General features: G+C 34.2%; 3 protein-coding genes across 5 annotated transcripts; all 3 read left to right on the top strand.

Moving 5' to 3' along the window:
* The first annotated feature begins 1,648 nt into the window (after nucleotides 1-1,648).
* LOC120188588 lies at nucleotides 1,649-5,649 on the top strand. Of its 2 annotated transcripts, XM_039191980.1 has the most exons (13): nucleotides 1,649-1,753; nucleotides 1,835-2,036; nucleotides 2,124-2,198; nucleotides 2,332-2,433; nucleotides 2,627-2,664; nucleotides 2,849-2,962; nucleotides 3,157-3,271; nucleotides 3,377-3,567; nucleotides 3,648-3,764; nucleotides 4,022-4,102; nucleotides 4,258-4,496; nucleotides 4,670-4,709; nucleotides 4,904-5,649. In XM_039191980.1, exons 1-13 carry the CDS (start codon nucleotides 1,706-1,708, stop codon nucleotides 5,477-5,479), a joined length of 1,938 nt encoding a protein of 645 aa, XP_039047911.1. In that variant the 5' UTR covers nucleotides 1,649-1,705; the 3' UTR covers nucleotides 5,480-5,649. The 2 variants fall into 2 exon arrangements, with proteins under 2 accessions (XP_039047911.1, XP_039047912.1); XM_039191981.1 differs by lacking the exon at nucleotides 1,649-1,753 and having other exon boundaries at nucleotides 1,907-2,040; nucleotides 4,904-5,648.
* A 1,300-nt stretch (nucleotides 5,650-6,949) lies between these two features.
* On the top strand, nucleotides 6,950-15,259 carry LOC120188970 (K(+) efflux antiporter 2, chloroplastic-like). The gene is made up of 20 exons (XM_039192333.1): nucleotides 6,950-8,166; nucleotides 8,525-8,693; nucleotides 8,802-8,892; nucleotides 9,162-9,298; nucleotides 9,394-9,453; nucleotides 9,534-9,653; nucleotides 10,057-10,125; nucleotides 10,577-10,642; nucleotides 11,019-11,108; nucleotides 11,431-11,535; nucleotides 11,636-11,764; nucleotides 12,204-12,413; nucleotides 12,724-12,873; nucleotides 13,400-13,453; nucleotides 13,554-13,612; nucleotides 13,987-14,053; nucleotides 14,126-14,302; nucleotides 14,410-14,466; nucleotides 14,658-14,732; nucleotides 14,993-15,259. The coding sequence occupies exons 1-20, from the start codon at nucleotides 6,950-6,952 to the stop codon at nucleotides 15,113-15,115; spliced, it is 3,225 nt and encodes a 1,074-aa protein (XP_039048264.1). The 3' UTR covers nucleotides 15,116-15,259.
* A 1,554-nt stretch (nucleotides 15,260-16,813) lies between these two features.
* LOC120189115 (bifunctional protein FolD 4, chloroplastic-like) lies at nucleotides 16,814-19,112 on the top strand. 2 transcript variants are annotated; one of them, XM_039192451.1, is made up of 5 exons: nucleotides 16,814-17,160; nucleotides 17,340-17,669; nucleotides 18,065-18,301; nucleotides 18,398-18,565; nucleotides 18,675-19,112. In XM_039192451.1, the coding sequence occupies exons 1-5, from the start codon at nucleotides 16,975-16,977 to the stop codon at nucleotides 18,843-18,845; spliced, it is 1,092 nt and encodes a 363-aa protein (XP_039048382.1). In that variant the 5' UTR covers nucleotides 16,814-16,974; the 3' UTR covers nucleotides 18,846-19,112. The 2 variants fall into 2 exon arrangements, with proteins under 2 accessions (XP_039048382.1, XP_039048383.1); XM_039192452.1 differs by having other exon boundaries at nucleotides 16,815-17,161; nucleotides 17,344-17,669.
* Nucleotides 19,113-20,044: the final 932 nt, after the last annotated feature.

Here is a 20,044-nt window from a genome sequence, read left to right as displayed (position 1 = left end):
AGTTTTTTTTTATTTAAAGTGAGTACAAGATAATATATGTACAAAAACTTTCAACTATTTGATAAATGAATGCTCATACCCCTATATACGTGCTTGAAATCGGGACCTCAAGGATAACAACAACCCCTTAATCACTAAGGTCGTTTGATTCATGTTGAATTTCGAGTTTAAATACCTAATAAGTCTTTATATTTTTCTTAAATAGTCTAATATTTCGACTCATGTCAATATTTAATTTTGACTCTGATAATAGCCCGCTTAATGTGTGATGATGGTTTGTTTAACAACCAAATCAGACGATGGTAATGAAGATAGAATCTATATATTAATTCTTAAGATATTTTTAAAAGTGTTCTACCTCTACAAAAGATAAATATTCACTAAAATCCCAAATGAAAACCATGCACGATAATTGTGTTTCATCATATATAAATCACAAATTAATCGTTATTGTAATCACATCACCTTTCATCTTCCTCTTACACGTCGACATGTCAAATGGGCACAATAAAAGCAACTTCAAGGATCCTAGCAATAATAATAGCATTGATGATTTGATTCTTTTGTTGATTCAATCACTCACGACAACGATGATTAAGAATATATTTTTCCCTATCGTAATTTTAACAGATTTTTTTGCAGTACTCTATAGTTGAATCCAAGCAAGGACGGTAGTTATTTTCATCTGATTGTTTTTAGAACCCAATTTCGTGGATAAGCGAGTGACGCTGGTGAGGATGGAGTTGTTAGGTTGAGAGTAGAAATATGATTTGGAGTTTAGGGTTTAAATTTTATTTCTTATTGTAATCTTATATGGCAAAAAATTTAATAAAACATGAAATGTTATAATAAAAATAATATTAAAAATAACTAACGTATTTAGGAGTGATTAAAATATAAATAATTTAAAAGTTTAATAATTAAATAAAAATAAAAGTATAGATATAATTTAATGATGAATGGTATAGTTTAACTATATATTATTTTAATTTCCTATAAACTAAACCAGTGATCATTTTTTTCTTATGATCAATTAATTTTTGAAAGTTATGTTTTGGTTATTTATATTATTAATTTATCATAAAATAATTATCTAAATTTTAATTTTTTTATAAAATTAATGGTATGATATATTAATAAATTATATAATTTTTAATTTAATTTTCAAATTTTAGAAAATTTATTATTTTTAATATTTTAACGACTAATAATATATTTATAACAATATTTTAATTGATATATTTATATTGTTCAGAATAAAATTGATTTATTTGTTATTTATAATTAAGTAATTTAGATATAATTTATTCTAATAATTGATTAGCTCGTTTAATTTAATAGTATTATAAAAATTAAATTGATTTGATTTTTAAATATAAAATATTTAATTTTTTAATTTTTTAAATTATAAATAAATTAATAAAGTATATAACTTTTGAAGTTTAAAAATATTATTTATTATTTTAAATTACACGTCTATTTTAATTTTAACAATTAATATATTTATAATAATATTTTAATTAAGTGACCCATTTATAAAAAGTAATTTATTTAATACTAAATTCATAATTAAGTGACTTTAGAATTAGTTTTACCCAAATAATCTTCAAAAACTCGTACTTCGTTTTCCAGATTCTAATCAGGAACTTCTCGGTTTGATAGTCAGGACTCCGAAGAAGAAAACTCGACGGTGAGACAGATATCTATGGAAAAGCAGAGCTTCGAAGAGATGCATGACTGCCTGATCAAGAAGGTTAGCTAATTTTATCAGTTTTTAGAATGAGATATCGAACATAGTTTTCCAGAGTATGAATTATTGTATGTTAAACTGCAGAGAATCAATCCTCAAAGAAGAAAAGACAAAGTTTATATTGGTTGTGGAGCTGGGTTTGGCGGTGATCGGCCAATGGCAGCTCTGAAGTTGCTTAACAGAGTCAAAGAGATTAATTATATTGTTCTTGAATGTTTAGCGGAACGTACTCTTGCTGAGCGATATCAAGCTATGGCTTCCGGCGGTGATGGCTACGACTCTAATAGTATGCTAATGTTGCTTTCAGTTGTTTTGAATTCAAACTTATTTATGTTTTATTCTTGGGTTTTCTCTAAATTGTTAAAATTTTCAGTTTCAGAATGGATGTCTTTGCTACTACCTTTGGCTGTGGATAGAGGAATTTGTATAATTACCAACATGGGTGCAAGTATGAGAATTTGAAAACAATGTTTCAGATGCTAAGTTTGTCTAACAAATTTCACCAAAATACTTTCTCCTGCTGTTTAATTTTGTCTTTGATGCTTTCTTTTCATATTGATTATTGATTCTTTTCTGTATAGTGGATCCACTTGGTGCTCGAGAAAAGGTTTTAGAAATAGCCAGCAGCCTTGGGATTTGTGTGTCAGTTGCTGTGGCTCATGAGACCTTTGTTAATGAATCAGGTATGCTTAGCCCCTTCTAAATTATGGTAGTTATGCAGGCGAATTATGCAGGTGAGTTCCGATGATAATTATGCATGATCTTTATTTTAGGAAATATAGTAGGAATATAAGTTGAGTGCAATCCATAAGTTTGATCCATTGTGTTTAGCAACATTCTCTGACTCCAAATGAAAAATATTTTAAAAATATTCAGGTTCAGGATCTTTGCCTGAGAAGCTGGTTATGGAAGGTGTAAGAATCTGATGTCACTACTTGCATGTACCATTCAATGGACTTAATTGCATCTTCTTTACGGTTTTAGGTGAAAAGTATTTATGATCAGATTTTCAACTGCATGTGCATTTTTCCATCTTTAGTCATGAAATTTGATGAGGAACGCAAACTCTTGAGCTTCATTTTGTTCAATTTTCTGCAGGGTATTAGCACATATCTGGGAGCAGCCCCAATAGTTGCATGTCTGGAGAGATACCAACCAAATGTTATAATTACTTCAAGGGTTGCTGATGCTGCGTTATTCTTAGCTCCAATGGTATGAAAATATAACCTTTCTTCTCATTACTTGGCTTTAGGTTTCCTTTTCTGTAGTCTTGGTATAATTCTCTATGTTTTAATGACTTTGCACATCAAAACTGTTTTCCTTATCAGCCATTATGATTCTATACTTTAGTTTATCATGATTATATTTAACAGTTTGTGCTGCAATTTTGTTGGAATATGATAAAGGTGTATGAACTAGGCTGGAATTGGGATGACTTGGAGCTATTAGCGCAGGGATCTGTGGCTGGACACCTTCTAGAGTGTGGTTGTCAACTCACAGGGGGATACTTCATGCATCCAGGTTAGTTACACTTTGTTTGTCTAGATAATAAAAAGGGAAATAGGTTGATTAAATGGAGAATTCTAATTGACTCGGCTTCAATGTGCTACATTTTCTCTAATCTAGCGGACAAGCATCGGAACTTGTCTTTCACAAATCTCCTGGATCTATCGTTGCCCTATGCTGAGATTTCATTCAGTGGGGAAGTCTGCATCATGAAGACAGAAGGTAGCGGCGGGATTTTAAATTTCAGTACTTGTGCAGAACAACTACTTTACGAGGTTGGAGATCCAAGTGCTTACATTACACCTGATGTTGTAAGTTGAATTTCATTTTTGGAAATTTGTACTGCATTGAAAGGGAAAACTAAATAAAAATAGGCTTCTTGTAACTGCAGGTAGTTGATTTTCGGGGTGTTTCATTCCAGCCACTATCTAGCTCTAAAGTTTTCTGTAGTGGTGCAAAGCCTTCTGCTCATCCCTTTCCTGATAAACTTCTGCAGTTAATTCCAAAGGTAACCTTCAGTTCTGAAGGTAATATTTAGCTTATAACTTGGAATTTCTTTTTTATCTTAGCTTCGGTTGTGCAGCAGATGGCTTGTAGGTATTTCGACAAAGCATTATTCTCTTTTCTTTTGTGTCTGAGTGATGTTATTCGTCGTTGCAGTGCCCCACGCCACCCAGTTATCACAATATTTTTCTAGTCACAGATCTACTGGGTTTAATGTATCCTAAGATAGTTTCTGTGCTAACTAATTTATCTTGTTTCCAGCACTGTGGATGGAAAGGATGGGGTGAGATATCATATGGAGGATATGAATGTGTTAAACGTGCTAAAGCTGCTGAATTTCTTGTAAGTCTGATGTAAAAAAGAATTGATGGTTTATTACTTTGTTGATTTCGAATGACATTATTTAAGATTGATCTTTGTCTCTAAATGCAATTGAAATACTTTTCTCATTGTTTCCTTTGGGCTCTTGATATCACTTTTCTTTGTTTATATATTAGGTTAGATCATGGATGGAAGAGACAATTCCCGGTGCCAGCTCACATATTCTTTCTTATATTATCGGACTTGATAGCTTGAAAGCTACCAGCATCAATAATTATCTATCAACATGGAGGGCTAGTGAAGATATTCGGCTACGCATGGATGGACTGTTCCAAGAGAAGAAGCACGCACAGCAACTTGTTAAAGAGTTTACTGCATTATATACAAATGGACCGGCTGGTGGTGGTGGTATCAGGTATATTTCCTTCTAATTTTACATCTATGATATACATGTACAAAAAATTAAATGCTAATAGTTCATGTATAAAGTTTCCTGGTTATGGATTATTCCAAATGATTGTGAGTTTTTTTGTTGGCTCGATGATTTTTGTGTCTAACCTAGATGATTCTGTTTATCATCTCATGCAGCTCCGCTGTCAAGAAGGAGATTGTTCTGGAAAAACAACTGGTATTCTCCCATTTCCCATCTTTCATCTAATTAATTTCTTAGTCCATGCAGTCCATAGTGTTGAACTTAAAACTGTAATCAAGCCATCATTTCGTTTTTTGATCTACTCGATTCAATCATTTTCAGATATGCTTATGCAAAGAACTTCAATAAAATGACGATCACTTTCTGTAATCTGTTTTATTTCCACTCAGATTGGTCGCGAACATGTTTTCTGGAAGATAGGGGCAAAACAAACCGAAGTCGGTGAATTAAAACATCAGGAACATGTCTTTGCAGATGTTACTAAGGCCTGCATTTCGAATGAACCAGCACTGACACCATCTCCACAAGAAGATATGCAAAAAACCGGACTATATTGTTCTTCATCAGAAATCGACTTTTCAGCAGTTTCATCTGGGCAAAAGGTTCCGCTTTATAGTATAGCCCACAGTAGGGCTGGAGACAAAGGAAACGATTTGAATTTCTCCATCATCCCACACTTCCCTCAGGACTTTGGGAAACTGAAGCTTATCATAACACCCCAGTGGGTGAAGGGTGTAGTCTCGGTCCTTCTGGATGCATCTCCAAAGGCCATTGATGAGACAGAGAAAGGGGTGAATGAAGATGATGTTAAGGTGGAAATATATGAAGTTGAAGGAATTCAGTCTCTAAATGTCGTGGTCCGAAACATTCTTGATGGTGGCGTCAATTGCTCACGGAGGATCGATCGCCATGGAAAGTGCATCTCGGATCTTATATTGTGTCAACATGTCGTGTTACCTCTGTAATTTTTGATGTTAAGAAATCTATGGAATCGTTTACCAAAAGTTTGTGTGATATAATCAAATATGGCCTTACAAGTTTATATGCCGAGGATACAGAGAATGAAAATTCAGCTCATTGGGGTTGGATAAATTGTTGATTAGTTATGGAAAACTTCCACATTTGAATATTACTTCCTGCTTGTATTATATGCCAATGAAGCTTAATATAATTATTAGGGTACGATGCTCCCCCGGCAGAACTTGTTGGTACGATGCTCATTGGCTTTGCCGCTGCACTTTCAGCTAGATCGTTACGATGTTCCCCCCGACAGAATTTGTTGGTCTACTGGCCTTGGACGCGGACTCGATGCAACAGGAAGATCATACTCCTATGTAGCCTATTGTCTTGGACTTCTTTTTAGTTTAATAAAAAATATAGGATAACGTACCCAAATGGTCCTCTAATTATAGAAAGTTATTTTGTTGAGTTTCATGATTATTAAAATGGTCTTCTGACTATAAGATGTTATTTTGTTGAGTTCATTGACTATTAAAAGTTACAAAATGACTATTTATATGTTTTAAAACTGTCATTTTGGGTTGAAAGATTTACGTTCGTCCGAGTTGAACATTAACCTGCTAATCGGGATATGATAAAATTATATTTTAATGATGTCTACTAACATCACTGTTAATTTTAAACACTAATTCATCAGCAAAATGTTTCAAGTAATAGCAAAATATAATATATAAATTTAGTCAAATTTGCAGAAAAAAATAATTTGATGACGCATACATTTACCATTAAAAAACTACCTCACACGCGTAAAAAATGAAACTGCTTTGACTCTACCATATTAAATTATTAATTAAGTTCTTCCTAAAAAGAAGGCCAGTTCTGTAAATTCAAATCATCACCAAAGGGAAAGAATATCCGTCGATCACCTTAGTTCCTTCGTGTATTTTTTTCCGCGCCTCTTTCCCGGTTCCCAAACAGAAAAATGAAATACAGAGATTTTGAAAATTTCTAAGTTACAACCTCTTAATGGGAAATACAGAGAGAAAAATGAAAGAGAAAGTAAAACAGAGTTGTCAATTAATAAAAGAAAGGAAACAGGAGTAAAAAAGGCCACGTTAAATTGTTTATCAGTTTTTTGTTTCTGTTTTTTTTTCTGTTCTCGTCTTTGGTTTCTCCTCTCAAACTACGCATCTTTCCTACGTTTCGTCTGATTTTTGATCGGTCAGTTCTCTCGCTTCACTTTTTATCAATTTTTATACACAACTACGTAATTTCTACGAATACGCATATTCATCGTAGACGTATAAAGTATACGTTATTGTATAAAAGTATGTTTTGGATCACTGTTCTAAGGCTGCAAGGATGTATTCAATATTCATTGATACTTTGATTGATTTGCCAGGTGTTTCATAAACCGTCAATGTGAGTGCTTGAAATGCCTTGCCAAGAATAAAAGATCGGTGTGGTAGAGAAAGATGGATTTTACTCATTGTTTTAAGCATTCCACTGGCTTTCAAGGAGGTGAAGGTATTAGAAATATGATATTGGATCCATTATGTCATAGGTTTAGATGTAGAAATTTCAATTGCAATGTTTTCTATCCCAAGCATGGATCAAAAACTTGCTCCCTGAGGAAAATAAGGAGAATCATGGAGTATAGTAGTTGTTTAAGTTCAAATTTGATTTTTGAAGGAAACTCTGATAATCCTTTGTGCAGAACGTATTTGGCTACCTCATTTTTTTATGATTTACCTGATGTATTCATAGTAAGAGGAGTTAGATCGCATTGCCAAGGTAATGAGTCTTTAGCGTGTACTGATGGGAATGGTCGGAATGTGGAATTTCCTGAGAGTAATGATGATAGTTCAAGTAATTCTGTATCCAATGGTCTAGTAGAAGAGGTGAGAAATCTAAATGGTCAAGTGAAAACACCTACTGTATATGTGTTGAGGAAATTGGTGCAGAAGGCAATGGGGGAATTGGAAGTGGCTCATCTTAACAGTAGGATGTTTGAGGAAAAGGTTCAAAAAATATCAGAAGCCGCAATAGCCTTGAAGGACAAAGCAACTAAAGCTTGGAATGATGTTAGTAGCACGCTTAATGTGATCCAAGACATTGTCAATGAAGAGTATATTGCTAAAGAGGCTGTTCAAAAAGCAACAATGGCACTATCTTTAGCTGAGGCAAGGCTACAGGTGGAAGTAGACTTGGTTGAACCTCTGGAAAAGGGAAATGGTTCCCTAGAAAGTTATGGAAAGAGTGATGTTCAAATGGATGTTAGGGAAGATAATGGAGCGCTATTGGCCGCACAATATGAGATTGGAAAATGCCAGGGGAAGTTGGCAAATTGTGAAGCAGAGTTAAGACAAGTGCGGAGTAAAAAGGAGGACTGGCAGAAAGAAGTAGAGAGATTGAATAAGGTTGCCGAGAACTCACAGATGGATGCCTTGAAAGCTGAGGAAGATGTTGCAAATATCATGCTTTTAGCAGAGCAAGCTGTTGCTTTTGAAGTTGAGGCTATAAAGCGTGTGAATGATGCTGAGATTGCCCTTAAAAGAGCTGAAAAGTCTCTTTCTAATTTGACTGTTGATAGGAAAGAGCTCACGCCAGCATCAGTTGCCCAGGGTCTTATGGAGTCTGCAAGGAAACAAATTCCTAAGCTGGTTGTAGGATTACTTCTCTTTGGAGCTGGGTATGCTTTGAAAGTTACTACCTTGTTTCATGAACTAATTTCAATATCACTCTTCCATAAAATTCTGGTATGTATTCATTGAACATTGGTGAGTTCCTGCTTCTTGACTCAAATGTCATATAAGATTAACTTCAGTTTTTGATGGAAGCTGTAGAAACAAGATGTGTTTCTTTATAATGATATGATCATGTCAGCTTTACTTAAAAGTTTAGCCATAAACCCTTCACTGTTTGACTATAATGCAAACAAGAAATCAAATCCTCTGAAAAGGGCCATTCTTATGACTTTGTATTTTATCAGTAAAATTCCTTTTGTAAGAAATTGTGATGAAAAAGTGTTTGCTTGCCTATGATCACAGGGTTGCTTTCTATGCTAACCAGGCAGAGAGGAGTGCTCAGTTGCTGCAGCAGCCAGAGGCCATTACCTCTAGAATAGAAGTTTCTGCAAATGCAAAGCCTCTGATCCAAAAAATACAGAAATTTCCTAAAAGATTAAAAAAACTAGTTGCAATGCTTCCTCATCAAGAGGTGTTTGATCCTACACCATTTATTAATTTTCTATTTGATTCTTTTAATCTTAATCCTACACTATATGGCTTCTTGTCAGCAGCTTATTTCTAGTTTTGAATTTCCCAGATGAATGAGGAGGAGGCCTCTGTCTACGATATGCTGTGGTTACTTCTTGCAAGTGTAATTTTTGTGCCGATATTTCAGAAAATTCCTGGAGGTAACAAATCTGTATCCCGTAGTTCAAATTTGATTGTGTTGCATTGATATGACATTCTTAAAAAATGCTTGATCTTCGTGAATTTTTGTGAAGATTTTTGGAGCTAATGCTTGAATTCTCTGTTTGCTTTGTAAGACGTTTCCTCATGGTCTCTACACTAGATTTTATTTTTTTCTTTCATGCTCATTATTATTTGTTCTATTTTCCTTTTTCCTCTTCTGCAATTTTGTGTAAGCTGATGTTTGTCTTCTTTCTGCTTCAAATTTTAGGCAGCCCTGTTCTTGGGTATTTGGCTGCTGGCATCTTGATTGGACCATATGGTCTATCCATAATCCATCATGTGCATGGGACCAAAGCAATTGCTGAATTTGGAGTTGTTTTTTTGCTGTTCAATATCGGCCTTGAGGTGGAATTTATTATTTAAATCCATGTTTCTAGCTTTATATTGAATCTCCATCATGAGAAGATTTTTAATCTGAACCCTTATTTTGTTTTTTGCAGCTATCTGTTGAAAGGTTAAGTTCCATGAAGAAATATGTTTTCGGATTAGGCTCTGCCCAGGTAATTGAGAAAATAAATTTTGTATTATTGTTTCTTGTATTTGACAGATTTCTTGTAACTTATACTTCGATATGATGTAGGTCTTGGTGACATCCGTTGCAGTTGGCCTTGTTGCTCATTTTATTTCTGGGCAGCCTGGTCCAGCAGCAATAGTGATTGGGAATGGCCTGGCATTATCTTCAACTGCTGTTGTCTTGCAGGTAATTGAAGTAGACTGATTTTACACTTCATTAAATTTAGCATTAAATTACACTACTACTCCAGTACCAATATGAAGAAACCAATAAAGTTTGTGAGACAAGCTTCCTACAGCAAAAGGGCTCTTCTTGAATATGTTACACATTCATTTTTCCTCTTATATTCATCTGCAGTATCTTAAAATCTTTGAAACTAGAAGATAAATTGGTTTCTTTCCATGTCTCTACGATTCCACTAATAAGTTTGATATAGTATGATATGACCTGATTGCAACAGATTTGAGTTAATCAGTTATTTATACACACACACACACACACATATTTCCTTTTATAATAACATACTTACCAGAGAAGATATTGAAACCCCATGTCTAGAATGACATGTAATTGCTATCTTTATTTGCAGGTATTACAGGAGCGAGGTGAGAGTACTTCCCGCCACGGACGTGCTTCATTTTCTGTCTTGCTTTTTCAGGTTATCCTATGATCCCGAGAATAGGGATTGGCTCCAGGATGCAATTTCTTTTGAATTGAATTATGCAGTCTGTGATAATAATTCTCCTGCAGATTTATCCAAATGTATCTTCATAACTGATTCACGTGTCACTTTTTTTCTTCCATTTTTTAAATTTTCTCTCCCCCTCTTCATTTTTTAATCTGGCATCTCTACTTTTAAGTTAGCAAAGGATGAAATTAGAAATCTACTCAACATGATGTTGTAATTATCTATGCCCTTATGCCATCTAGCTCCCGATGTGTTTAAAATAATTTATGAATGATTAGAATAAACTATCAATCATGACAAATATAATACCCACTTGATGTGTTTGTGATCCTTTGTTTGTCTTTCAAGTTTTACTTGGCATTTAGTTGATTTAGATGATTGTTGTTGCAAATTTTTTGTTGATTGTTGTCTATTCTTCCAGGATTTGGCTGTTGTTGTTTTGCTTATACTCATACCTCTTATCTCCCCAAATTCATCAAAAGGAGGGGTAAGGTGTTCTAAATTCTAATAAATTCATCTTTGCTTTTCCTTTTTGTTCTTCATTTGATACTGAAGGTTCTTACATTGCTTTTACACGCATCTAAGTTCATTGTTGTAATACTGAAATCAACCTTAAAGATTACTTAGGACTCATATTTCGATGATTGGTTTCTTAAGCTTTTATTAAGAAAAGGCTTTCAGTTACTTAATCACCCTAGGGTTTCTTAATTTCTGTTTGGGTTTTTTCTGTGCAGCTTACTCCACTAATTTGCGTTAAGGGAGCTTGTGCTTTCTTCAAATCTTGGCTTTTATGTTATTAGCTGGTACTTCTTCTACATCTTATATTGGCACTTTTGAGTAATGTATTTTTTCCTGGTTTTCAGGTTGGTTTTAGAGCCATTGTGGAAGCTCTCGGACTGGCTGCTGTTAAGGCATCAGTTGGCATCACTGCAATTATTGCTGGTGGACGGTTGGTAAGTTTTATATCTAGACATTCATAAATTCTGACCTCAATATTGTCTGTTAACTTATGATTGATAAGAAACTTAAAAAAAAAAAGTCTATCAAGTTTTGAATATATCCTGGTCGGATGTCTGCAGTATCATCACAGTGGAGGTAACTGAATTTCTATGAGGTCTGATATGCACAATGATGAATCTAATATACTGATTGTATTTGCCAGGAAGCATTTGACCCCTTAATCTTCTGAAATTTTACTTAAGATTGTCTATATGAGTAATGCCTCAGAAACACAGCATCTGCTGGTTCTTATATACCTTTTATTCTTTCTTACAGTTGCTCCGACCAATTTATAAGCAAATATCTGAAAATCAAAATCCAGAAATATTCTCTGCCAATACTCTCCTCATTATTCTAGGGACAAGTCTACTAACTTCTGGGGTATTGAAAACTATACTTGTTCTTGATTTTTTTTCTTTCTTTTATGGTAGTTATAATAATACCTTAGATGCTTCCTTTTTCTTTTACTTTTGTTGAACAGGCTGGACTTTCCATGGCGTTGGGAGCATTTCTAGCTGGTTTGCTTCTTGCAGAGACTGAATTCTCTTTGCAGGTTGAATCGGATATTGCCCCATACCGTGGCCTCTTATTGGGTCTCTTCTTCATGACGGTATTTTATTTGTTGGCATCTCCATAATATGCAAAGATTAGATGCGTGTTTCTTTGAATTACATTCTTGCTTCATTTGCAGAACCTATTTTGGTGTTCTGTTTTTGTACACAAGGTCATTTTTGGTGAGAAAACTGCAAGGAGTATAAAACATATTTTTTTATGTCATTTAGTGCGAATATTATAGAATTCATATTACCAAGATTTGTTATTTTAACTTACAGTAGAGGATAATTTAATGCCATAGTTGGAAGTGAGACAATCGTTGGGAGAGGTGGTTGTATCAAATCTTCGCATAATTTATTACATTACTTGGTTTGGAGGGTGAGAACACTTGCTCAATTGGCTTCTATTAGGTTTAAGTTATTGGTACTGCCACATATTGACGATCAAGACATCAAGCATGTGGAACTGATGGCAACTTTTTAATGAGTTTTCAGGTTGGCATGTCCATTGACCCGAAGCTTCTTATTTCAAATTTCCCTGTTGTTTTGGGGTCATTAGGACTCTTAATTGTTGGAAAGATTATATTGGTGGCATTTGTTGGTAAACTTTTTGGTATTTCAATCATATCTGCTATAAGGGTTGGTCTTCTTCTAGCTCCAGGAGGAGAATTCGCATTTGTAGCTTTTGGTGAAGCTGTTAATCAGGTTTGTCTCCTTATTAATGGACACCATTTCATCATGACTTCATGAGATTATCCTATTTGTCTTTCTCTTTATCCTGCATTTCTAAATTTTTAGTTAATCTATTTGGCTATTGGATTTTACTTTTGATTTTCTCCTTTGCGTGTCACATGTTTATTTTATTATGATTTGTTGTATTCATTAGTATTCATGACTCATGTATATGGCCATATTTTGTTGCTAAATCACCATTGAAATATTGCTAATCCAACTTCTTTGTGTTAATTATGAAATGTCCTATTGCTCGTGCAAGTATAAATGGTGTTATTGGCAGGGTATAATGTCTTCTCAACTATCTTCATTGTTGTTCCTTCTTGTGGGGATCTCAATGGCCCTCACACCATGGCTTGCTGCTGGAGGTCAGTTAATTGCCTCTCGTTTTGAGCTGTACGATGTTAGGAGTTTATTGCCTGTTGAAAGTGAGGTAACATGTCTAACTTACGACTCCTTTTAGGTTTGCAAAGTTTTCTGTTTCTTCCCCTCAGCAGTTTGTAAATAACTAAAGCCTACGTTACTTGGATGGACTTAGGTGTGAGTGTTAGATATATGTATTTGGAAAGGGTATAGTTAGAATTTTTCTAAGGTTTTCCATTTATTCGGAGGACCCTTGGAGGTCATATCCCCATATTTATATCTGAGACATAATACTTCAAAAAAAATGAAGAGTACGAGTACCATTTACTAAAGCAGCCTTGCCATGATTCTCCAAATGCATGAATGATATATAGATCCCAAGAAGTTATAGAAAGAAAGCTAATTGTTTTTTCCATAAAATTATTTAGATTTTCATCAGTTCTAAAGTTCATTTAATGTGTATATTATAAAATACCGGAGGCAATATATATTTGTATTCAACAACTCTTTGCAATACGTCAAAGCATCTGATTCTTGATGTAGTGGGATAGCTGATTACTTGGTAATCTGTCTCTTTGACTTGGTTTTATTTACAGACTGATGATTTGCAAGATCACGTCATCATCTGTGGATTTGGACGGGTTGGGCAGGTGTTTATATTTTATATACTTGTACCCTTTAATTTGAGATTTTGGTATAAATATGTTTGTAACCATGGCATGTCTTCTCTTTCATTTTGAGTGTTTTCAGATCATAGCTCAGCTTCTTTCAGAACTGCTAATTCCATTTGTTGCTCTTGATGTTAGAAGGTAACCTGAAATTTTATTTCTTTATTAACGGTTTTAAAGTTCAAATAATTATCGATAATTGGTGTGGTTTTGCAACATCTAACTCCATCATCTTAAGCTAGGGCATATATCCTTATAACCAACTTAATTATTCCATGACACTGGCTCATAACTCATGAATATTTTTTCGTTATCCAATTTATGCAATGTATTTGTATAACATTAAATATCCGGTTGCTGTTGTATGTGCATGACTATGAATTAGAAAGATTGATGTAAATACATGATGAATGTTGGCTACCGGGTGAAGGGAACCTGGGGCCTTACTCTTTGAAATGCTTATCTAAAGCCCATCAATCAATCATGGTAAGATACAGAAATTCTCACTTTTTCAGCGATATGGTGGCCATGGGGCGTGCACTGGATCTTCCTATTTATTTTGGAGATGCTGCTAGTCAAGAGGTAAGCAAAATTAGCTTGAAGTAGGCTCTATTTGTGGATCAATATTTGACTTTCTTAATATTGGGAGACTAGGTCCTTCATAAAGTTGGTGCTGAAAGAGCGTCTGCTGCAACAATAACCTTGGATACTCCTGGTGCCACTTGCAGAACTGTCTGGGCTCTGAGCAAGTATTTCCCTAACGTGAAGACTTTCGCTCAGGCTCATGATGTTGATCATGGCCTTATTTTGGAAAAAGCTGGGGCAACGGCTGTAATATTACTGATGCTTTCTAATTTAATCCTCCTCTCATTTCCTCTGTGTGATTTTTCTCTTCTTCTAGAGTTTCTTTATAATTCTCTTCTGGCTTTTGAGCATAGGTCGTGCCGGAGACCTTGGAACCAAGTCTGCAGTTGGTCGCCGCTGTTCTTGCACAGGTATCAGAATCCTGACCGACTTGTTTAGAACCAGTTTATGATTGTTATTTACCAAGAAGTGATTGCTAATCTGATATGGACAGAGAGTTTAATCTGTTGTTCATTTTTCCTCAAGCAAAATGTTATACATTTATTATTCTGATGCTTCGGCTGATATTCTGTTATTGACATCCCATTCCTTTATGGTGAAGGCTAAACTATCGGAATCGGAGATTGTTTCGACAATCAACGAATTTCGGTCCCGCCACCTTGCAGAGCTAACAGAGGTAGTACTCCCTCCCACCTTACTTTTGCATCCATTAGCATTCAATACAAGTTTAATCATCGTTTACAAGAACGACTTTCACAATTCATTCATGCATGGATCTACACATTTGAATGGTGATGATTAGACATTAATGGAAGAAAAGTAAATGGTCTGGATCTCAACTCCAATTTTTTTTGAATCACCAACTATTACACACTGAACTAACCAACTAATTAGACGGCCACTCACACCTGACATCTCAAAGTGTTTTCTTGACAGCTATGCCAAGCTAGTGGATGTTCTCTTGGTTATGGTTTTTTTGGAGTCAAGAGTAAATCCAAAACTCAACCGTTAGATTCTTCAGATGAAAACCACTCTACTGAAGGAACTTTGGCAATATGACAGGTAATTCCGTTGCCACAAAATAAATAAGAGAGAAAAATGGGAGGTAACTGTATAGAATAAATTCATGCCCCGGTGTTGCAAGTCGTACATAAATAGACCAAAATGGGGTAGAAGCAAATGCATAGTGGACTTTTCGCTGAGAACAAGCTGTTTAACCTTCTCTTTAAGTCGTTGTTCGCATTTTGTTACAATGGCAATTTCAGGGAAGTTAAGCGAAGGAATGTGGTTGAAATTTCGGGATAGGAGCATTGAAATATCTCGCATGATTTTAATTTGTTTGTTACACTAGATTTCTGTTGTTTGTTTCGTAGCTTGAAGTGGTGGCATAAAGAGTAGCTTTTCTAGATGCAATCAATTTTTGGGGGGAAAATTATGTAAAAATTTTATATAAAAATATTAAAAATAAAATAAATATAATTTAAATTAATATTAACATCATATAATTGACACATTTTAGAAAAATTAATACCCATTATTTATGCTTTTTTAGGGAAATAATACAAATACTTCTTTTAAATATGATATATCTAAATCTATTTAACAATAAATATCCAAACATATATGTAGACCTTATGCTTGAACTTGGAATCTATAGGGACAATAATCATCTTTTATCTACTGTTGTCACTTGATTTGTACAAATTTCTTATCGTTAAATGCTAATGACATTAATTTAATAATTAATAAAAATTAATATAATTATACATTTAATCTCTATTTCTTATATATTTTATCAACAAGATTGGTCAAGGTATTGTTAACGTGTTGGGAAGAAAGTAACTCGAAAACAATACAGATGAAAAGCAAGTTGATTATCTGGAATCATTGGATTCGAAGAATTATATTATAAGTTTATATTACTTCATTTTTTATGCTAATTGTTGTAAAGTTTTATTTGATACAACTTAAAAGAAAGATTTGCAAAGCTTGAGCGGGGATTCTATGATAAAAGAGAATGAAAATGAGTTGATAGGATTAACTTAGTAAATTACATATTTATTCACTTAATTATTCATACAATTTTGTTTAAATTATCTAATTATTTTTTTAAATCGTACTTAACGATATGTTTTGATTTTATTTTGGTCATTTAATATTAGAAAATTAACAGAATTACTAATGTGGATTTTTTTATTAAAATGAAACTATAATTTTAAAAAATAATTAAATTGCACCAATCAAGTTACATTAGTAGTTAAAAAGATGATTGTTATATCTAGAGATCCAGGTTTAAGCACCAGATATTGTAAGAATATTTAAGTTTTCATTGTCAAATAGTTAAAAAATTTTAGAACGTATAATACCTTATAATCACCTTAAATTAATAAAAAATAATAATAATTAAGTTACCAAAATAGATTTTATTAAAATGAAACTATAATTTTAAAAAAATAATTAAATTGCACCAATCAAGTTACATTAGTAGTTAAAAAGATGATTGTTATCTCTAGAGATCCAGGTTTAAGCACCAGAGATTGTAAGAATATTTAAGTTTTCATTGTCAAATAGTTAAAAAATTTTAGAACGTGTAATACCTTATAATCACCTTAAATTAATAAAAAATAATAATAATTAAGTTACCAAAATAGAACTATGCAAATAATTATGTGACTAAATACATAATTTACCCATAAAAATAAGATAAATTTGTTGTTTTTGCAAAGCCGAAGCGCCAAAAAAAAAAAAGTGAAAAAAACACAAAGGAAATGAACAGAGTCGCGCCGCCAAGCCTACTTGCAAAGTGAAAAGCTGAGAAGCAGCTTCCGTTTCCGTCATCTCTGCGTTTTAGTGAAGCCCTAAATACCGAAGCAACGTTTAACTTACTGCAGCGCCGTTCCAGGACTCATAACAGTATCATGGCGTCCATGATATTCACTGATCCTTCGTCGGCCGCCGCCGTCCACCACCTCCCATTTACCCGTTTCAGCAACGGCCTCAATCCCCTTCGCCGATTTGTGGGTCCACTTCATGTTTTCTCACCCACGCCTACCCTTCCTCGAATCCTCTCCGTCCGCTCTCCTCGTTCTTCCCGTTTCGTCATCGGTATGGAAGTTCTTATTCTCTTTAAGAAGCTTTTTTTAACATATTTTTTCTTTATTATTTTCTTTCACTGTCGCATTTCGTCAAACGCTTGGACTGCATTATGTGCACTTAAATATTTGATCACATAAATCTTCATATAAAAGTGGGATCATTAAGGTAGTTTTTGGTTTGTTCTTATACAGCTTCAATGGCTATAGAGTCATCTGCTAAGGTGATCGATGGGAAAGCCGTGGCAAAGCAAATAAGAGAAGAGATAAGCGCTAAAGTGTTAAAACTGAAGGAAGCAATTGGAGTTGTTCCTGGATTAGCAGTTATTCTAGTTGGGGATAGGAAGGACTCTGCTACTTACGTGCGGAACAAGAAGAAAGCTTGTGAATCTGTAGGGATTAATTCCTTTGAAGTGCATTTACCTGATGATGCTTCTGAGGAAGAAGTTCTAAAGTTCATCTCTGACTACAATGGTGATCCTTCGGTTCATGGCATCCTTGTTCAATTGCCTCTACCTTCGGTATGATTCTAAACTACTTGTAACAACCTACATTTTTATCTTCTTTGTGTGAATCACACTATATGCTGTATATGGGGCTTGCATGGTTGAAACTAATCATGGACTAGGGAAATTAAGCAACTTAAATTGCAATATTTGATATAACTAGTGCAATTATTTTAGCTAATGCATTATGTTGTCTGCCAATAGGAGTTTTGCCAACATATTACTACATGGTTAAAATCCATTGTTACTGGCTTATTTTTTTTCTGGCTCGGTCTTATTCTGCAGTAGAAGTCCATACAATAGGACCTTTGCTAAATTCGTGAGTCGACATATTTTGTTGTTTATCTCTGGGTTTGTCTTGCATTTGGTACTGATATGGCTCTTGATATTGCTTCATGGGTTTCCATCAGCATATGAATGAACAGAACATCTTAAATGCTGTCACGATTGAGAAAGATGTGGATGGCTTCCACCCATTGAACATTGGTCGTCTTGCCATGCGAGGTAGAGAACCCTTGTTTGTTCCATGTACTCCTAAAGGATGCATAGAGCTATTGCATAGATACGGTGTTGATATTAAAGGAAAGAGGGCTGTTGTTATTGGCCGGAGTAATATCGTGGGGATGCCAGCTGCTCTGTTACTACAAGTAATTATTTTTGTCCTAATCATTTCTATCAACCTCCAAGGCTTAAATTATTATTTCTTCCCCTCCCTACCTCTAACAGTGTCTTGATGTTTGTAGAGAGAAGATGCTACTGTAACCATTGTCCATTCAAGAACCAAGAATCCCGAGGAAATTACAAGGCAAGCAGATATTATAATATCTGCTGTGGGGCAACCAAATATGGTGAGGGGTAGCTGGATAAAGCCTGGGGCTGTTATTATTGACGTTGGAATAAATCCAGTTGAGGTTAGTGGGCATTTTACCTCTTTTCATTTTTGAGTTTTCCATCTACATGTTTCCTTACCCAATCCCCATATAATATCCTCTTTTGTGTGTGATATTGTTTATGTAAAAGGATGCGAGTAGTCCACGGGGATACCGGTTAGTCGGAGATGTTTGTTATGAGGAGGCCTGCAAGATTGCTGAAGCTGTTACTCCAGTTCCTGGGGGAGTTGGTCCGATGACGATAGCAATGCTTCTTTCAAACACACTCAATTCAGCGAAGAGGGCATACAACATCAAGTGAGATTTTATCCATTTGACCAAGCTGCACTTGTGGCAACACATCCTAGCTAATCCTTTGCAAATAAGGAACTTCATACAATGTTATTATAGTGGCAGTTCTGTTTTTCCGCAACTCAATAATTATTCAGTGTAGAATTGAGACTTTGAGAAATAGGGTCAAAGATTCAGATGAAGCTGGTTCTCTGCTAGCATTGTTATAAACTATATTTTCCTTGCAATGCTCTCCAAGAAATAGGGTCAAATGTAATAAGCTTAATCTTGGCAACAACCAAACCCCAAAGGAGAGTTGGGATAATTGCTATTATGTATTGGTTTTTGCAAGAGGATTTGGTTGTTTCTTTAGCATATTTTTTTACTTGATCTTATCATTAATGGCTTCTCCATATTGTTTATTAGAGAACTAACTGTTCTTATTTTCTTATTTGTTGAATGAAACCATTAATTTAAACGTAAATGGCTTTTGATGAGAGAAGCCACCTGTCTCCAACACCTTCGAACCAGTATTTGCTGCAATTGGTTTCTTCTTCTATGTTATTATTATTATTATTTAAACATGTATATAGTAAAGCCAAAAGTAAGTTTGCTTCTCTCGGATTATACTAAAAGAGTCTTATGAAATAATGCTTATAACTCTACATACATCAGCCAACGTTACACCTTACCACTTGTGCTTCTCCTAAAAAACCAGTCAACAAATCATTTACCAAGTGTTAGGATGAGATACAAGGATATCTGTTGATGGTCAAGATATGAGATGATGGATTAGGTTAATTGTTGATGGTTAGAAAAGATGGCGGATATGGGCAGTTCATCCGTGTAGATGTGGACATAGAGTTGTTGGGTAAGGGTGAGCATTCTATCAGTCGAGATAAGAGGTTTATTTAAAAGAAAATTGAGTTGAATTGTTTAAGTTTCTATATAAATTTAATTATAATTATTTATAATATTTTGGTACAAATTTAGTTCAATTTATCGATTTTCTCTATGCAAATTTAGTTATAGTTATTCATATTCTTTTCCATGTTGTAATGTTATTTGATAAATAAAATTCAATCTAACATTATAAATATATTTATAATATTATTTTTTAAAGAATTTATTTTGAAGATAAAATATTGATGGAAGTATAAAAAAGTCGATGGATTGATGAGAAGAAAGATTGTAAAAAATTTACAATGAAAAAACCAAATTAAATAAAAT

This window comes from Hibiscus syriacus, unplaced genomic scaffold (assembly GCF_006381635.1).
Source record: "Hibiscus syriacus cultivar Baekdansim isolate YM2019G1 unplaced genomic scaffold, ASM638163v2 tig00116951_pilon, whole genome shotgun sequence".
In the NCBI taxonomy this organism is placed as follows: domain Eukaryota; kingdom Viridiplantae; phylum Streptophyta; class Magnoliopsida; order Malvales; family Malvaceae; genus Hibiscus; species Hibiscus syriacus.
Note: the sequence above shows the minus strand (reverse complement) of the source record. Positions and strands in the feature narration are given on the sequence as shown.